The sequence below is a fragment of the Dendrobates tinctorius genome, unplaced genomic scaffold, assembly GCF_039654945.1.
Source record: "Dendrobates tinctorius isolate UK_male_01 unplaced genomic scaffold, ASM3965494v1 ptg000035l, whole genome shotgun sequence".
NCBI lineage: Eukaryota > Metazoa > Chordata > Amphibia > Anura > Dendrobatidae > Dendrobates > Dendrobates tinctorius.
Genome location: NW_027361703.1, coordinates 25,510,938 through 25,528,367, shown reverse-complemented (window position 1 = coordinate 25,528,367; position 17,430 = coordinate 25,510,938). Strand labels below are relative to the sequence as shown.

The 17,430-nt window shown below is 40.5% G+C and overlaps 1 protein-coding gene across 1 annotated transcript in view; it reads right to left on the bottom strand.

Moving 5' to 3' along the window:
- Positions 1-3,893: 3,893 nt before the first annotated feature.
- The window catches only part of MET (MET proto-oncogene, receptor tyrosine kinase), a 200,772-nt gene continuing 187,235 nt past the window's right edge, over positions 3,894-17,430 (bottom strand). The window contains exons 19-21 of the mRNA XM_073573343.1: positions 14,367-14,532; positions 10,520-10,656; positions 3,894-4,539 (exon numbers count right to left, since the gene is read on the bottom strand). Of these exons, the coding sequence (XP_073429444.1) occupies positions 4,329-4,539; positions 10,520-10,656; positions 14,367-14,532 (514 nt within the window). The 3' untranslated portion in view covers positions 3,894-4,328. The remainder of the gene's footprint in view (positions 4,540-10,519; positions 10,657-14,366; positions 14,533-17,430) is intronic.

Sequence of the window (17,430 nt, the reverse complement as noted above, 5' to 3'; positions counted from 1 at the left end):
TCCAAGGTCATACCATGTGCTCCAGGGATCCGATTCTTCTCCCAGAACCTCCCAACACTGACCCTCCAGGACCTTGCTCACTGAAGCCTCCAGGTACACTGTCTTTCTCACTGACCCTGGTCAGTACAACATGAACACCTGTCCGTTACCTGTGTTGGCCACACAGGTCCTCGGGTACCTCATATCCACAAAGGTACCCTAGCAATCACCAGTCTCTTTCTCACTGACCCCGGTCAGCATTTCACACGGCTTTCACGACCGTCACCTGCTGGCCGCGCAGGTTCTCGGACCCCTCTACCGCAGAGGTGTCCCACAAGTCTCTTCCACTGACCGGCTCTCCCGGCTCAGCGTTGCCAGCACTGCACCATATGCCTTTGGAAACCGTTGCCCTTAGGAACCGAAATTTTGCAGTCCTCTTCCGTTGCTCCTAGCAACAAGGCTACAACACTGCCCATAGCATTCTCCACCAATTGTAAGGTAGCGCTGTCATTCGGGTAGGGGATACTCGCTTAGCAGCCACAAAACCAGATCCGGCACAGGTTTTCCATAAACAATCATAGTCCATGCGGTTTATTTAGCATCATAAACCCACAGCAGCAACATAAACTACATAACATCAGCATAGCGTCCATGACAGAGTTCAGCTCTGTAATCCCTGTGGTCACACAGGTTAGGCATACACAGGCTCTTCAGCCTCAGTTATCTCACCCACGTCAGGGTTTCCTCATAGTTCCTTCTTCACGCTGCAGACATCCATTCCCTCCAGGGAATCATCAGGCACGTGCAGCCATTCAACACAGCTTTCCTTGCTGTCAGGAAGACAGCCCCCATCTCTCCCAGACAGGACCTTCCAAAACGGACCAACCAGGTCCCTGCATTCACCCCCTGTGACCTACCCTGCCCACCTTATATGTTCTATAGCCATGCCCACCGGGTCACATGGCTATGACCTCACCACAGGTCCTTGAACCATTCACACATACTTTACAATAGCGTTCTTAACCACACCCCTGGGTGGATTTGTAGGTAACTGGTTCCGCCCGACTCTCCAGCTACCTAAAGACATCCCAACACATTGAAACAGCACCTCAGCAGTATCACTGCTGATCAACACACACATAAGTCTCCATCTCAAGGCCACCCACCTTGAGATACATAACGGTTATTCAGTATTCTGCCATTCATCCCTTCTCCTGGGACATCCATACAGCGCCCCCTAGCGGCCGCAGCAGTCACTACACCACACACTGTATCGCCTATTAGTCTCCCTATGAAAACTTGGCGCTCTTCACAAGGAAACTTTAACCCTGAGACACCCTGACAAAGACTTCTCAACCAACCAAACAGTTCTCCTGCTTTATACTGATAAGGGGCAAAAACCCCAAAACACGAGTTTGCACATGAAGTTTCTGCTATGACTTTTTATCCCAAGTCATGTGACAAGACCCTAGGATTGATATTGACTTTAGGATTGATATCTCGAATTTGGCAGAGGTTGACATTCCATTGGTGCACTCTGTGTGGCTGCACTGGGGATGAAGAGGTAATGGGGATCACTTGCATTTCCAAAGCTACAAGCAGCTTGCCAGAGACACATAAAGCCGTGCCTTATGATAAAATACTGTTCTACAAAGGGCTCATATACTGTATTTGCACAGGGGCCATCTCCTGTTTGCGTCTGCCTTTGCAATAGGTGGCATTAAAGTTCCTGCCATCATTCTCTCTGAAGAAGCTATTTGCCCTTTAAAATAACAAAGCACTATAGTCTTTGACACTAAAGGAGTTGTCCGGTCTAAAATTAAAGGTCTACAGTCACTCCATGTGACTGCAGACTTATCAGTTTAGAACAACCATTTTAATGACAGCAACAATTTTATTGTGATGGAAAGCAGTTAATATCGGAGCCATCTCTTGAGTAACATTGTGATGGAACTATAGTCTTGCTTTATGTAAGGTACTTCACTAAAAATAACTCAAGCAAAAGCAATAGTTCTACTAGGCGGTAAACGCGTATTAGACATCACGTCAGTAAGAAGGTAACGTCTAAGAACTTTAATAGCACTTTTAAAAAGAAAACATCACATTTTAACCATTGCACATTAAAGTAATATTGTACTTAGCATTAAAAATAAACATTTATTATAAAAATATAAAACTTTTAATGTCATACTTTTAAATCAACAAATCCAGTTACATCCCACACCGAATAATCTGTACAACATTAAACAATTCCACAGGAACAAGCAATTACTTTTAGTTACTGGGTAAAGTTATTTTACAAATGTGCTGCTCCAGTGTTCACATAACTAATAGTCTAGAATCATGAAATCTATACACCATTTATATAAGTAGAAACTGTTCCGATTCTGTTCTGACAGTGAGAAATAATTATACAGTATAGTAACAGGGCGAGTCCTCGGCCAAGAAGGGCACCTTCCGGGTCACTAGTGGGCAGGCATTGCCCATCCATTTAATGGAAGGGACATGAAATGTACATCTGAATTCCAGTGTTTAATTACATACTGTATGACAAAGGTAAAAAACATATATTTAACCTTTTATTGTACATATATAGGTTACATCAGTAACGCTCTGAAGAGGTTAGTGTAACTTGTGCAATACACTATTCAATATACAGTGAGATCACAGCACAACAGGCCTTAAAAAGGCAATTTATAAGGATGTTTCGTGAGCAGAAAAAAATGTGAATATTATCTACACCCAGATATGATCTAAGTTTGATGACAACATGCCCCTGTCTTGTTTCCATCAGGTCTAGTGATGTTAGTGAGGAAGGAAAGATAATCCAGCTTCACTGTTAAAATCATAAAACCTTTATTCCAAATTTTTTTTTAAAAAACAAAGGATAGCGTAGGATACAAAATCAAATGCAGATGGATTGGGGGTGCAGAAAAAACCAAGAAGAAACCGGATGCATTTCAAACACTGAAGTACGGAGTTTAAGAACACGTCACAGTGTTCGAAATGCGTCTGCTTTCTCCATAGTTTTTTCTGCACCCGCCAATCCATCTGCATTTGCCATTGATTTTGTATTCGACGCTATCCTTTGTTTTTAAAAACTTTTTTGGAATAAAGGTTTTTCGATTTTAACAACGAAGCTGGATTATCTTTCCTTCCTCATGGTCTATGGAGTCTGGCAGGGACTCAATCCTTTGCTTTGCTGAAGGAATTCATCCAGGTTCCCACACTAGGGTCCTCTGAAATGATCTTTTCTTTTTTCTTCATAGCGTTGTTAAGCAGACTTTATGTCAGGGGTGCAGGATTTCTCGAAAGAGCTGTCTTGACAAAGGAGTTGTCAGGACAAGGCAACCATGGGCAGGGAACAGAGCAGGAGAGACTTTTTTTTTTATCCAGTCATGTGCGGATTACAGGTGTTTTTACCTGCATATTTTCCACATTTAAAGCAACTTTGTGGGGAAAATCTACACCTAAAACTAAGCATACTCGAGAGAGAAATGGACATGTTGCAGATCTGAAACACGCGCCGCGGGTGAGTTTACGCTGTGTAAAAAAAAATGTGGTTATTTAACAAGAATTCCTGATTGCTGAAACATTTTAACTCCTTTCCGCCTCTTTTACTGATCGAAAACTAGAAACTGACTACAGAAATGCTACTAAGACATCACAACACAGTGACTCAGTAACAACTATGTCTTTGACATATAATCTTGGTCCAGTATGGCTATTCTAAGCATCATAAGAAAAATGAATCATTTCCTGGTGTGCCGCTGAAATCACATCCAAATAATATCCTGTTCCACCACCTATTCGGCAGTCATACAATCAGTCCTCTTTCTTGGCTTTCCAAGTTTCCAATACGGCGTTTTTCTTACGCATATAGTATCGTATTTTTCAGATTTGAGCCATTATCATTCTTCTTCCTTTAGATATGTTTTTATTGTCCACAATTTTCTTCAAATAGTGTAGATATTAATCCATTTACTAACATCTGCCTAGATAAAAGTGCTATACAGACACGATAAAATAAAATACAGTCCTCCCAATGACAAAAACAGCCATATAGTATATTGTCCGTCTTTACTTTATGGACCATTTTCCTGGTATTCAACACATGGCAAGTGAAGACTAAATAGAAAACATAAAAATAACGTTGCTTATTTTGTACCATCTTCATGACATCAGTCTGTAGTTGTCATTATTCATAAAGTTCTGCTTCTAGTGCAATAAAACAAAACTGTGACCAACGCTACCAGCGCTGACAGAAGAAGTAGTAGACAAATATTTAGTCTCTAGTTGAAAATCGACACGGAGAGATTGAAGGGTTCGTCTCTTGAAATAGTGAAAAATCACGTAGTAAGGTTAAACTCCATGTTTTCGTCAGCCGGTAATAAAGAAGGGTAGGGAGCAGAACATTTTATGTTGACGTATGTTGTGTTGATAAGCACATAATGCTCCCCAATGAAAGTTGAGAAGATGGAAGAAATTCTTGAGACCAGTTCAGAAAACGTTGGACGGAGTTCTGATTTTGGATGCCAACATTTCAACATAACTTCAAACCTGTTTTAGAAAAGAAAATCATATTGTTTAGAGGATCTACAGACATTCTTATGCAGCTACTCGCTCTTTTCTGTGTCTGGAAACAACATAAAAGGAACGCAAGTTTTAACACTTAATTATGTGATAGACCTGAGTTGTCCTTTCAATAAATTACCCCAGGACATTAAAGATAGTGTCCAGGAAAAAAAATATTGGTTAAATTGTAAACTTGAAGATATATAATAGCTGATATCCCTAACTATGTCATACCACAAGTGCTTATCGTCTTACTACATAGCAGGATTCCCTCAGCAAATGTTTCAAAGATTGCACCTAATCACTAAATTTCTTTCGACATTTATGGCTTCAGTTAATAATATGAAGCAGAAGGTGTACTCAATAGAATGTACTAATTAATTACTATCTCTACCATGAAGCCATATCAGTATAATACACATGCAGTATAGAAATCTTATAAGCACATATAGGGCAGATTTGTATACTTAAAGGAAATATTTCAGCAGGATCTCTCAAAGGAGCTGTCTTGACAAAGGAGTTGTCAGTCAAGCAGGAGAAAGCCACAATGGGTGGGGAAAAGAGCCACAGTGACTAAGGCTTGTGAAGAGCTTTCACACCCGGAAAGAACTTCAGCCTCATTTGCATACCGACTTAAACACTAAACTTTCAGAAATGGAGGAACAGACTGTCTAATTAAAGGTATTGCTGGATTTGTCTTTGCAAGAAATACATATGCCTATAAATAGTTTGAGGGGTGAAATCCAGCTGACGGATGCCCTTTAACCCCTTCACTACCAAGGGTGGTTTGCACGTTAACTCCCGGGCCAATTTTTACAATTCTGACCACTGTCCCTTTATGAGGTAACTCTGAAACGCTTCCATGGATCCTGGTGATTCTGACATTGTTTTCTTGTGACATATTGTACTTCATGTTAGTGGTAAAATTTCATTCAAATAACTTGCGTTTATTTGTGAAAAAAATGGAAATTTGGCAAAAATTTTTAAAATTTCACAATTTTCCAACTTTGAATTTTTATGCCCTTAAATCACAGAGATACAGCACACAAAAAACTTGATAAGTAACATTTCCCACATGTTTACTTTACATTAGCACAATTTTGGAACCAAAATTTTTTTCTGTTAGGAAGTTATAAGGGTTAAAAATTGACCAGCGATTTCTCATTTTTGCAACTACATTTTATTTTTACGGACCACATCACATTTGAAGCCACTTTGCGGGGTCTATATGATAGAAAATACCCAAAAGTGACACCATTCTAAAAACTGCACCCCTTAAGGTGCTCAAAACCACATTCAAGAAGTTTATTAACCCTTTAGGTGCGTCACAGGAATTTTTTGAATATTTAAAAAAAAATTAACATTTAACTTTTTTTCACAAAAAAAATACTTCAGGTTCAATTTTTTTATTTTACCAAGGGTAACAGGAGAAATTGGACTGCAAAAGTTATTGTGCAATTTGTCCTGAGTACGCTGATACCTGATGTGTGGGGGGAAACCACTGTTTCGGCGCATGAGAGGGCTCAGAAGGGAAGGAGCGCCGTTTGACTTTTTCAATGCAAAATTGGCTGGAATTCAGATCAGACGCCATGTCACGTTTGGAGAGCCCCTGATGTACCTAAACAGTGGAAAACCCCCACAAGTAACCCCATTTTGGAAACTAGACCCCCCAAGGAACTTATCTAGATATGTGATGAGAACTTTGAACCCACAAGGGCTTCACAGAAGTTTATAACGTACAGCGGTACAATTAAAAAATCATATTTTTTCCACAAAAATGATCTTTTCACCCCCAATTTTTATTTTCCCAAGGGTAACAGGACCCTAAAAGTTATCGTGCAATTTGTCCTGAGTACGCTGATACCCCATATGTGGGGGTAAACCTCTATCTGGGCGCATGGCAGAGCTCGGAAGGGAAGCAGCGCCATTTGACGTTTTTGGCTGGAGTTGAGATCGGACACCATGTCGCGTTTGGAAAGCCCCTGATGTACCAAAACAGTGGAAATCCCCCACAAATGACACCATTTTGGAAACTAGACCCCCCAAGGAACTTATCTAGATGTGTGGTGAGAACTTTGAACCCCCCAGTGCTTCACAGAAGTTTATAATGCCTGGGCGTGAAAATAAAGAAATTGTATTTTTTCCACAAACATGATCTTTTAGTCACCAATTTTTTTATTTTCCCAATGGTACCAGGAGGAATTGGACCCCAAAAGTTGTTGTCCAATTTGTCCTGAGTACGCTGATACCTCATATGTGGGAGAAAACTACTGTATGGGCACACGTCGGGGCTCGGAAGGGAAGTAGCGACGTTTTGGAATGCAGACTTTGATGGAATGGTCTGCTGGTGTCATGTTGCTTTTGGAGAGCCCCTGATGTACCTAAACAGTGGAAACCCCCCACAAATGACCCCATTTTGGAAACTAGATCCCCTAGGGAACTTATCTAGATGTGTGGTGAGCACTTTGAACCCTCAAGGGCTTCACAGAAGTTTATAATGCCCGGGCATGAAAATAAAAAAAATCATATTTTTTCCACAAACATGATCAATTAGTCCCCAATTTTTTTATTTTCCCAAGGGTACCAGGAGAAATTGGACCCCAAAAGTTGTTGTCCAATTTGTCCTGAGTATGCTGACACCTCAAATGTGGGAGAAAACTACTGTATGGGCACACGTCCGGGCTCGGAAGGGAAGTAGTGACGTTTTGGAATGCAGACTTTGATGGAATGGTCTGCGGGTGTCATGTGCGTTTGGAGAGCCCCTGATGTACCTAAACTATTGAAACTCCCCACAAGTGACCCCATTTTGGAGACTAGACCCCCCACGGAACTTATCTAGATGCGTGGTGAGCACTTTGAACCCCCAAGTGATTCACAGAAGTTTATAACGCCCGGGCGTGAAAATAAAAAAATCATTTTTTTCCACAAAAATGATATTTTTGCCCCCAATTTTTTATTTTCCTAAGGGTAACAGGAGAAATTGGACCCCAAAAGTTGTTTTGCAATTTGTCCTGAGTAGGCTGATACCCTATATGTGGGGGTAAAACACTGTTTGGGTGCATGGCAGAGCTTGGGAGGGAAGGAGCACTATTTGACTTTTTCAACGTAGAATTGGCCGGAATTGAGATCAGACGCCATGTTGCATTTGGAGAGCACCTGATGTGCCCAAACAGTGGAAACCCCCAATTCTAACTCCAACCCTAACCCCAACACATCCCTAACCCTAATCTCAGCCCTAACCCTAGCCCTAACCCTAGCCCTAGCCCTAACCCTAGCCCTAACCCTAATGGGAAAATGGAAATAAATTTTCTTTTAATTTTATTATTTTTCACTAACTAAGGGGGTGATAACGGGGGGGGTAGATTTACTATTTATGGCGGTTTTTATATTTGGCAGCTGTCATAGGCTAAAAGACGCTTTTTATTGTAAAAATAGTTTTTGCATCACCACATATTGAGAGCTATAATTTTTCCGTATTTTGACCCACTGAGTTATGTGAGGTCTTATTTTTTGCGGGACGAGTTGACGTTTTTATTGGTATCATTTTCGGGCACGTGACATTTTTTGATCGCTTTTTATTCCGATTTTTGGGACGCAGAATGAACAAAAACCAGCGTTTCATGAATTTCTTTTGGGGGGTGCGTTTACACCGTTCCGCGTGCTGTAAAATTTATTCTTTTTATTCTTCGTGTCAGTATGGTTACAGTGATACCTCATTTAGGTCGTTTTTTTATGTTTTGGCACTTTTATGCAATGAAAACTATTTTATATAAAAAATAATTATTTTTGCATCGCTTTATTCTGCGAGCTATAACTTTTCTATTTTTCCTCTGATGATGCTGTGTGGCAGCTCGTTTTTTGCGGGACAAGATGACGTTTTCAGCGGTTCCATGGATATTTATATGCTTCTTTTTGATCGCACGTTATTGCACTTTTGTTCGGCGGCATGATAATAAATCATTATTTTTTGCTTCGGTTTTTATTTTTAATTTTTAAGGGGTTCCCTAAAGGGGTTAACTAATGGGACAGTTTATTAGGGCGGGTCGTTACGGACACGGCGATACCAAAAATGTGTACTTTTATTGTTTTTTTTTTTATTTCCAAAAAATGAATTTATTTGGGAATATCTTTTTTTTTTTCTAATTTATTTAGCGATTTTTTTAAAATTATTTTTACACTTTTTTTTTTAAACTTTATTAGGTTGTCCCAGGGGGGACACCACTGTCCTGTGACAGATCGCTGATCTGTCACATCACGGATCACTGTGACAGATCAGCAACCTGCACATTGCGCTGCTGTGGGGGGCTCAGGGAAGCACGGAGGGAGCCCCCTCCCTGCCGATGCTTCCCTTTAACCCCCGGTACACCGCGATCGTGTTTGATCGCGGTGTGCGTTAACGTGTCGGGGGCGGTCCATGACCGCCCCTGACACATTGTGCCGGGTGTCAGCTGTGATAATCAGCTGACACCTGGCCGCGATCAGTGGCGCTCACCACGTGGGCACCGCTGATCGCTATGACGTAATATTCCGTCCATGGGACTTAGGGCCCAGGTCACAATGTAGGAAAGGGGTTTAAATTAATCCAGGGTACTTTAACCAGTTCAGTGAACAACTCTATGTAGCAAACTTTTGCATAAGTTTACTACCATGAACCATAGATATGGAAAATTAAATGGGCTTACTAACAGGACAATTTTATTAGTTGATAGATTGTGTAGGTTAGGCTGTCAATATTCTTATAATAGCCCTGGTTTGACCTGTAGAGATAGTCATAAAGTGTAACAATCTTTGGCTTGGTTCTTGACTATGGTACTGTTCCTTCAGCCCTCCGTTACCAGCACAGGCTAGCCAGTACTAAACTGAAAGTGAATTAGAGGATATCCATCTCCAGTGAGTAGAATAACTTTTAATCTTTAACTTTGACCTTCTCAGTCTGCTTAATTTTAGCCAGACAAGCATTCAAAATGCTATATTAAAAATATGGTAAGTTCAATAGTTATAGTCTCTAAATCTTAAAGGGGTTCTTCATGAATGGGATAAAAATGGCCCCATCACATATTTCAAGCAGTAACCTGCCCTAGTCATGTGTCAGTTGCAGCCTGAAGAAACTCTGCTCTAGACGTGTGTCTCAACCCTCAGAGGAGCAGTTTTATGAACACACATTTCTGTTCTTCTCAACAAGGAGGAAAGAACAACTTGGCTGGCTGTGCACAACAGGTTTTTCTTCTCCAGCTTCAATCCTGCATTGTGCTCAGTCAGTCTTTGTGCCCTACTGTAGAGCTCTCAGGCTGCCTGAGCAAAATTGGTTTATAATTGAGGAAGGAGCAATATGCACCTAGAGAACATAAACCCTATTATACTTAGCCAACTGAGTAGTTTTTTTTCTCCTGTTACTGATTTGGGACAGAGTGAGCAGATCAGGTATTATTATTATAGCGCCATTTATTCCATGGCGCTTTACATGTGAGGAGGGGTATACATAATACATACAAGTACAGTAATCTTAAACAATACAAGTCACGACTGGTACGGGATGAGAGAGGACCCTGCCCATGAAGGCTCACAATCTACAAGGGATGGGTGAGGATACAGTAGGCGAGGGTAGAGCTGGTCGTGCAGCGGTTTGGTGGATCGGTGGTTACTGCAAGTTGTAGGCTTGTCGGAAGAGGTACGTCATGTTAGTATGTTAGTTCACAATGATGTTCCTCTGACAGTTGAGATACATGTCTAGAATGGTGCTTCTTCTGACTTCAAACTGTCCTGACATGTGGACTAAGATAGGTTGCTGCTTCAAATATGGGACGATGGCTATTTTTATCACATTCTCGGAGAACCTCTATATGGAGCTATTACAATTGTAATTTACAAGTAATAAAGACATAAATATGATCAAATCACATAATTATCATGAGCATGCTAACATACTGAACATTGTAACATAGTACGTGGTTCATCTGAAACTTACAAAGCATCAGGGCAATATTCAGGCTGTAAAAGTCTTCGTCCTTGTAGTAAATATACAGTTATATCAAAAGAGTTAACATCGGCGTAGGGTGGTGCTCCTCTGGTCATTAACTCCCATAGCAGTATGCCAAATGACCACTGCAAAATAATGAAATACATTACTATTATAGATAATAATAATAATAATAATTTTTATTTATATAGCGCCAACATATTCCGCAGCACTTTACACTTAAGCGGGGACATGTACAGACAATAAATTCAATACAAGTTAAGACAATTCAAACAGTGACATTAGGAGTGAGGTCCCTGCTCGCGAGCTTACAATCTACAAGGAAATGCGGGGACACAGTAGGTGAGAAATGCTTGTTTAGAAAAATGTTGTCTGTCCAAATATATATGGACCTAACTGTACCTGGGTCGGCTCATCACCGGAGCTGTAATGAAAAATATCAAGATGCAACATCACAGGAAGAGGAGAAAGGAGCGAGCAGACAATGCACCAGCGCGGAGTACGAGCGGAGCGTTTAGCATCGCACCTTGTACTAACTGCAGTGGATCCTCGTGGGCGGTGCAGTCCCAGGACCGGAGAACATAGCGGATCACTGCCAGGATGGAAACACATTCAGAGACTAATGATGACACAACAAAGAAGGCTGACAACCTCGAGTTACAGACACCGACAACATCCGGGTTTATTACAATCACGTGAGGCCTCGAGATTAAGTCTGCCGATCCGCAAACTATTAACGAAATCAGCAACAGAACAGCGATTCCCAGGGGCGAAGGCACAAAATAACCGGGTGATGCCGGGACAGAAGAGCTGGATCCGTGCAGCAGAACAGAGAGACCCGTCATGGAGTCCGAGTCCTGCTCCCTCTGCACCCGCCATCTCAGAGGAAAGCTCCGGAGGAGTCTGTATGTGCGCCGAGTTATCGGGAGAGACGTCCACGCCACCTGCGGACAGGAGGTCTCTCCACGGGTCCATGCAGCCCCCAGTCTATTATTTCACACTTTTAGTTTTCTTCTTCTTTCCCGTCCTCCTCGGATACCTGTATGTTGTGTTGTATTGCAGTAAAGATCTGGATTTTCACCCGAGAAAGCTGATTTTTGGCTTTTGACATATATTTATTAGTAATCACTAATACATGTATACCACTAATCACAGCGTGCTATTGTAGGTTTTATACTTATTATAACAGTTGTCTTTCTGGAACATAAGACTTGACAGAATGAATATAATAATATGCTGTCCAGATGTCTAATGACAGTTTCTTCTTGGGTTAAGGCAGCATTAAGTAATTTATATCATAATTGCAGACGCCCCAATTCGACTAACGCAATTGTGAAGTATTCATGAGACCATTAAACCATTGAGGGTTATATCACCTGGGTAATAACTGCAAATACACATGAGAGTCATTCGCATGAAACCCTGTCATACAAGGGTAATATAGCGAGCGGCTTTCCAGAAATATGTACTCACCACTGAGAATATTGCTTTACATGTTATACAGGGGATTCTATGACCAAGCACGGTTTAGTTTTGATAAATTGTTTGTCATTGCTAGGAAACCTAAATATTAGAAACTTGCATAGTTCTACTAATGTAAAAAAGGAAAGCTTCATCTAAAATTCTTGAGAACATGGAATTGCCACAAATGTTGTCCATATGTATGGATATGGCAATAGGGGTGCAGGGATAGGTAAGGAATCTCAAAATGGATCTCATATAACATAAAGGAACAGTAGCTGTATATATGAATAGTTTAAAAGTGCACTCTGTTTGGAGTACATTCCTACAGCGTACAGCATACAGATTATATACTGCCTATGTCATGATAGTAGTTACATCCTTGAAGAGGTCTGAAGTTATAGCTGTGCTGTATTCACCTAAATGGGGTTGAGTGCCTGGTACATGTAGGGGGGAGATACTGTGCTTGAATAAATGCTTAAAAAGTTAATCAACTTGTTTTATTTTATTATCCTCCAGGAACTGACACGTTACGAATTTTTGTAATACATTTACCTTACTTAGCTTCATCTCCAAAACACTTTGCTCAAGTACTGTTTCATTGCACAGTTCATGTTCTTATAGTAGTGTCTTTCAACTGCTGATCAGCAGAGATCTCTACTCCATATTCAGTCTGTGTATGGGAATTCCCTTGTGTGAATCAGCCTTGTCATCACCCCTGAACTTATACTGCAGAATTCATGTACACAGATTGTTTGGATATAGTGTACAGATCTTGCTGAGCAGCAGTTGGAAGCAACTTCTAAAGAAGCATGAACTGGTCATTAAAACAGCACTGCAGCCTAGTGTTTTGGGAGCAAAGCAAAACAAGGTACTGCATTATATTACAAAAGAAGGATAACTTTGCAATGCCTGAAGGAAACTTATATTGAAAAATGCTTAGTTACGCTTTAACCCCTTCCCTCCACAGTCAGTCTTTGTTTTCATACGCTTCTTCCAAGAGCCATAACTTTTTTTTTCATGTAAATATCTGTATGATGGCTTGCTTTTTTGTGGGATGAGATTTAGTTTTGAATGGCGCCATTCATTTTACCATTCAATATATTGAAAAATGGGAAAAAAATTCCAAGTGTGGCGAAATTTACAAAAAAATGCAATTTTACCATTGTTTTTAAAGCATACAGTACATTCTGTGATAAAACTTGCTCGAAATCATGATTTTCCAGGTCAGTATGATTATGGTTATACCAAATTTGTATATTTTTTTTTTATTAAAGTGGGTTTGTGTCGTTATATTCGAAGATCCGCAACATTTTTTTTCCATCGTTTCAGCTTGGTGAGGCTTGTTTTTTGCTTGACAAGTTGACGATTTTATTGATACAATATTTGGCTAGATGTAACATTGATTTGTTTTTATTGCATTTTTTTAAGGGAAGAGTAGTGACCAAAAAATCCACTTCTTTCGTTTTGATTTCTTTTCTTGTTGCAGTGTTTACCAATCCGATTAATTAATTTTATATTTCAATAGATCAAGCTTTTATTAAAGCGATGACGCAAAATATATATTTTTTTATTTCTTTATTTTCAGTGAGGGAGAAGAAGGTTGATTTGAACTTTTATATCTTATAATTTTTTTCTTAGATTTTTACAAATTTTTTTAATTTTATTTTTCTAGACCCCTCAAGGATTTGAACCTTCAATGGTCTAACTGCTTATGCTATATATAGTGCAATACCACAGTATTGAAGTATATCATGTGAATCTCGGTGTCTTTTGAATCTCAGCATATAGCTAAGCTTCAGAGGAGTACCAAGATGGCAGTGGAAGATGCCTTCAGCACAGGGAGCCGATGGGAGTCGGTAAGTGGAAGCAGCGGCTTGCATTACATTTAAGTGCCTCTGTCAGAACTTCTATTTAAATTCCGCTTCCAGAGACTGGTTAACAGCCAAATCTGGAGCTCATATTCGGCTGAGACAGATGCCATCTATTTAATGCAATCGTTATCTGTCTCATGTGGAGGGAACTCAGCTCTTCACACGTGATGACCCCTGTAATCACGTACCTATACATCATAATGCATTAAGGGGTTAAGGGACCAGGGTGCTCAATAACATATTTACTGACTTATTATTTTAAGTAATATTGCATCAAAGATTTTCACAGAAAACCCATTTATTGCTTCCAGTGCTGCGCTATCTAATACAATTTTTTAGTGTACCTGCTGCAAATTTTAAAAATTATCTTGTGGAAAAAAACAACACATATGGGTGAATAAAAAAAAATTACATACAATGGCCATGGACAAAACATAAAAAATGTATTAAAATGTCAACATTTCAATTAACCAACAATGAATGAATTTGATAATAATTACCACATCAGATTTTGTTGTGAACTTCTGGGTCTGTAGGCTTTCCAGGGCCATCCATTTCACCGGCAGTTTGGCTCCAGTTTTGTTGTGGACACTGTAGTATTCTTTATCGTACACATCTCTGGCAAGACCAAAGTCGGCCACCTTGACAGTGAATGTTTCATCAAGCCTACATGAGAAAAATTAAGTGAAGAACTCAATCACCTTCCTGGCTTTGTCCTACTCCAAATCAATTCCTTCCCTATTCATTGTAGACATCAGCATAAATAAAATCTTACTGCAGAAATTATTGGTCACTACGATTAACTGACCTATTTAGGGGACCGTAATCTTCCTTAAACTCATCCACTGATATTATGAAGAATGAGAACAGGAAGTCCTTTGTATGTGTTCTAGGAGGCATCAAGTTATTTCTTATCCTCCCTACTACAGTATTAGAGCCTGTGAATCACTAATAATAAAGGGTTATTCCTTCCAAAAGTTTTTCCCTATCGATATGATATGAGATAACATTCTGATTGCTGGGGATCTCACCACTGGGACTGCCATGAACCTAAGATCATGGCTCTGGCTTTCTCATGGCAGTGAATGGAGCAAAGCAAACCTACGCTCTACTCAGGATGGGGCCGCAGGGCCATATTTTTGAGGTTCCAGAGCCCCGATCGTGGGACAGATTCCCCAGTTGTCAAAATTCCCATGAACAACAAGTTATTACAAATGCTCCCTACCCTATAGATGGAGGATAACTTGTTGTTTTTTCTTTTTAGATATAAACCTTTTAGGAAGTCCCTACCAGGCTGGATAAGCCTCACTCATTTCAACCTGAAAAAAGATGTGTGTATAAGGGAGTGATAAACCCAACAATAATAATTGCAATGTATCAAGAGAAAGTATACATATGAAAATAAATTTTATTGGCACAAAAAACATGCAAAAAGCGACATATATTCAAAACATTTAAAAAGACCCAAACAATTTGGCCACATGACAACACCATCAAGAAAGTCCTATAATAAAGACCCAGTACTCTCCTCCTCCATTATGCCAGGCAAAAAATATATAGTAATTTCAAAATATTAAGCAATATACTTTATGTACCATATATTGATCCTCAATAGAAAAACATATGCAAAAGGACATTGATTTCATATAATACAAAATAGAACATTATGTGCAAATACACAATAAAAGTGCTGTATGAATGAAAAGGCAGTACTACCAGTACAGACTCAATGAATCAAGTCCCATAATGCAACTAAAGGTTACCAAAAAATGGGGACCACAAAAATATCCCCCAGTAAGGCTTATATGTATATCAAGACGGTTTCTGTTATAGAACACCAGGCCTGTGCCCTGCAGCAATTGAATCCCATGGTGCAGCCATAGATCACCCATGGAAACAGAGAATTCCCCCAGTAATGCTTACATGAATCTCGAGGAGGTTGCTGTGGAAATACCAAGCCTATATCCTACAGACCAGGATGAGTTGCGTCCTTACAAAAATCACAATGGTAAACCTAATGACCGCATAAGGTTTAGGGAGGAGGGGGAAAAGCCTCACTCATTTAACTAACTTCACTTTGTCATATACAGAAATAAGCCATAACGTACAACCATCTGCCTAATATTATTAGGTTCTCTCTTATGCTGCCAAAATAGATCTCTCTTGACAAAGCATGGACTACATACACAAGACTTCTGAAGCTGTCGCCTATGGTATCTGGTACCAAAATGTTAACAGCCGATTCTTTTATAAATCCAACTAGCTCATCCTCAGATTGTGATTCCTATAGGCTGAAATCTGAAGGCCAATAAACCTCTTAAGCTCTTTGTTGTGTCCCATAAACCACTGCAATCTTTGGTCTGTGGCAGATGCATTATTCTGGTGAAAGAGGCCTCTGCCATCAGAGAATATCATTGCTATGAGGGACTGCACTTGGCCTGCAATAACATTTACATAGGTGGAATACGTGAAAATAGCATCCATATGGATACCAAGACAAGCACCTCCTAGCACAAAAATGCTGTTACTGCATTGCACTAGCATAGGAAGAAAGGCCCTGTGAGTGCACATGTACACATTGTAATGTAGCGCTTGTCTTTAAGGTTGGGGATACTCGCTTTGCAGCCAAATAACCAGATCCGGCACGGGTTTTCCATAAAACAATAACAGTCCATGCGGTTTATTCAGGCATCATAAACCGAAAGCAATAGAAAGTTCATATCAAACAGCATAGCGTCCATGACAGAGCTCCACTCTGTTAACCCTGTAGTCACACAGGTTTATGCAATGTCCAATATGCAGGCTCTCTAGCCTCACAGTTATCTCACCCCGTCAGGGTTACCTCATGGTTGCTTCACCACACTGCAGATGTCCATTCCCTCCTCTGGGAACTCTCAGACACGTGCAGCCATTACACACAGGCACTTGAGGAAGGCAGACACATCCTCCAGCAAGACCCTCCAAACGGACCAACCGGGTCCAAGCATTCACTCATGTGACCTACCCTGGCCACCTTATATAGTCTGTAGCCACGCCCACCGGATCACATGGCTATGACCTCATCACAGGTCCTACAAGCACACTCACATAGTCTTTACTATAGGCGTTTTTAAACACACACCCCTGGGTGGATTTGTTGGTAGCTGGTCCCACCAGCTACCTGGAAAGCTCTCCCTGACACAGTGTAGCAAAAGCTCAGCAGTACCTCTGCTGATCAACACACATATTCAAGCTTCCATCCCATGGCCACCTACCTTGGGATACATAACGATCATTCAGCATTCTGCCACTCATCCTCTCTCCTGAGACACCCACACAGCGCCCCCTAGCGGACACAGTGGTCACTACACCACAACATATACCTTAGTAGGCATAACCTGCGCTTGTACATTTATTTTATATTGTTAGCAGGTGCTTGTCACTTTAGTTTTTCATTAGAGTTGGGGATGGTGGTCTCCATACTCTCTCTTATGTTTAAGGCTGTTTTTACGCAGAGCTCCATCCTACCTGCATTTTATATTTGTAGACCTAGGCTCTCCTTGTACAGAGTGACAAGTCAACCCT